At 38.5% G+C, this 2,970-nt stretch overlaps 1 protein-coding gene across 1 annotated transcript in view; it reads right to left on the reverse strand.

The window, feature by feature from the left end:
- Nucleotides 1-2,315, reverse strand: part of LOC104619255 (son of sevenless homolog 1-like) — a gene marked incomplete at its 3' end in the record, with an annotated part of 12,362 nt that extends 10,047 nt beyond the window's left edge. Inside the window, exons 1-2 of the mRNA XM_010285060.1 lie at nt 2,156-2,315; nt 1,527-1,615 (exon numbers count right to left, since the gene is read on the reverse strand). Coding sequence (XP_010283362.1) covers nt 1,527-1,615; nt 2,156-2,315 — 249 coding nt within the window. The remainder of the gene's footprint in view (nt 1-1,526; nt 1,616-2,155) is intronic.
- Nucleotides 2,316-2,970: the final 655 nt, after the last annotated feature.

Genomic DNA, 2,970 nt, shown 5'->3' on the forward strand with positions numbered 1-2,970 from the left:
AAGCAAATCTGAAGTCCATTATCATGGATGAGATATCAAGACATGATGCAAGACTGGGTAAGATGCAACAAAAGAAATGAGAACATCTGCAAACACACACTGTCACGTGACTAGTTTCAAAAAAGATCATGTTACCAGGGGGTTTCCGTCTTTCTCATAAAGTCAGCTCAGATTTTAAATTAAAAAAAAAAAAAAAAAGAACAAAACTGGGCCACCCTGTCTCATCACCCTTGAAAGGATGAGTATGGCTTGAATCCCACCAGATCCTTCACAGCCCTATGTTGGAATACATACAGTGAAAACAGACTAACAACTTCTGAAGTGTAGTGATGTTTAGATAAGATTCTTATCTAAACATTTAACATCTCCCTTAAATAATGACAGAACCCTTCCATTCCCTCCTACACAGACACCAAAATGCCTGTATGATAAGGGAAATTACTAAAAGAGCAGCTTAAGATCTTTTCACAAAAGCTTCAATTCTTTGAAATACCCCAACAAATTCTAATGGGCAAACACAATCTACATCAGCTACAAATCCCTGCCTCCATGACTATTTCCACTCAACTCATCTGATCATTTTTTTGAATGCTCAATCTTCTCAGTCTTTTTTAAGTCTCAAAAAGGAAATGACCAGGATTCTCTTTATTTCAAGATAAGCACAGCCAGCATTTCTTGAACAGCTTTTGATGCTCTGTTTTTTGAGCAAAGAAGTGTCTGCTTAAGAAAATTCATAGCACTTCAGGAAAATTCTGGTATGACCACGTGGCTCCCCCCCACCCCCGATCAACAAAAGCAAGGAATTTCTATCAGGAATGGCAATAGCTTAAAAATTAGGCAATCATAAATTTAAACTGCCAGAAAAGGTCAATGAAACCAACTAAATAAAAAGTGCTTAATGAATACTACAGAGATAAATATATCTGATCTTACTTTATAACATTTAGCAACTTATTTTATATAAAGCTTTCTCAAATCATTCCTTTCAAACTCTACATAATGAATTAGAATATAAACACTCACACAAGCCTCATGGGAAGCAGTAGGGACCTAGATCAAACCCAGAAACACATTTCAGTTAAAGGACTGCAGATTGAACAGCTTCAGCTTAGAAAGAGGCTTGGTCTCCGACTGGTCCAATATAACAACTGCTAGGTTGGACACCAGATGACCCAAACCCGAGTCTAGACTGCCACTCAGCAGCTCATTCTGCACTAGCAAGAAGTGTTTGGTAACAGGTAAGAACAGAACACTTGCACAGTGAATATAACAATCCGATTGATACTAAACCACACTTCCTCAGCAACAGGTTACCTCTTCCTCATGCGGCCGCGAGGAAAAGCCTAACCTAGGTCGAGCGTAAAGCTTAAAAATTTCAACTTATGATGAAAAAACCTCTCCAAGGATTTCTCAAAACAATTCTAGATATTACACAAAACCACCAGCGTAATGCTCCCAAATCATCATTAACAGTCAACACAACCAGGCTCGCAGTTCTCAGTTGCTCTGCTAAATACAAAACACACCAGAAAAATCTCCACAACTGCAGCAGAAGCTCCAGCAGCTTTAGCAAAGTGCGTAATAGAAGGAAGTAATTCTAAAGCTACATAACAAACTGAAATAAAAACAAAGTGTATATTGTTAGTTAGAGATGATTTCTTTCGTATCTGGGCAAGACTATCCATCTAATGACATTCTAGCAAGAAGTCACACTATAAATCAAAAACCAACACCTGATAAAGAACAACTGCGCTTCACTGCTGAGTACAGGTACTGCAGGACTGCCAGCCTTCCTTGGTGGCAGCTGAAGTTCTTGTTAGAAAGTGTCTAAAGGAAAAAAACCATCATATTTACCACAGCATTTTGGTAAATAATAAAATGGAAGCAGCTGTAATGAGACAACAGGCCAAGCTGTTTCCAAAGCACTATCAGAGGGGGTGAAACTTTACTGGTTATATGAATTTTTCTAAACCTTTTCTAAACCTAACCTTTCCTAAACCTTTGCGGACACCGTTTATTTAATGGATTATTAGTAGAAATTGCTCAGCCACAGCGCACATTTTGGGGGGCGGTGGGGAGGGTTGGTGTGATGATCTACTTCAGTAACTTTGAAAGGATTAAAACATTCGTAAAGACTTATTTTAACTCAACATACCTTTCGTTAATCTTCCTTCAATGACTACACAACTACTGACAAGCAACAGCTTATCGCTTATACACTCCAGGATGAAATATTCTATGTACAGCTTGCATGGATGAGTGTTCTCATAGTGCAAGCACTCGATCAAAAGTTTTTTTCTTCTATTCTTGTACATTTCTGCTGATATTTGGCAATCCTACCCATGCTTTTGTTACCTTCATCAATTAAAAATCCAGTAAATTAAACCAAATACAAATGTCTTGGATCCACACTTTAGCAAAAATTCACTGAGGCCACAATACTCAGATTTTTGCTAATATTTCTCTTGATGTATCAAGGCAGCAGTATTACATTGCACCAGTGAGCACACAAAAAAAACCTTACAGTAAAGACTTAAAATGTAGGAGGATCTTAACTTTATCCTCCATAGCCATCAGAAGAACAGAGAACCCAAAGCAATCAGAAATTAAAGATGTTCTAAATATGCAGTGAAGCAGTGTCAAGAATAAGAAGTGCCATTCTGAGTAGCAAGTGGCAACTGGATTGTCATTGATTTGAAGAACTGGGTAATTAAAAGTCAGGTAGAAATATCTTTGCCAGCCACAGCCTCCTGAGCACTCTATAGTCACCAAAGCAGCTTTTCCTATCTCTTTTGCTCCATGGAAGGTACAGAAGACTGACTACACAATACATGCATGGAGCACCTGGAAGCATGCTGTCTGGAACAGTTTCCTTAACTGAGGAAGCAAATCCCCCTCAGCTGTCAAGCCACATCAATCCAATCATTTTGACCACAACAAATTCTGACAGCACCCCTTGTTAATTGCTCA

Source organism: Phaethon lepturus, unplaced genomic scaffold (genome assembly GCF_000687285.1).
Source record: "Phaethon lepturus isolate BGI_N335 unplaced genomic scaffold, ASM68728v1 scaffold31644, whole genome shotgun sequence".
NCBI classification, from domain to species: Eukaryota; Metazoa; Chordata; class Aves; order Phaethontiformes; family Phaethontidae; genus Phaethon; species Phaethon lepturus.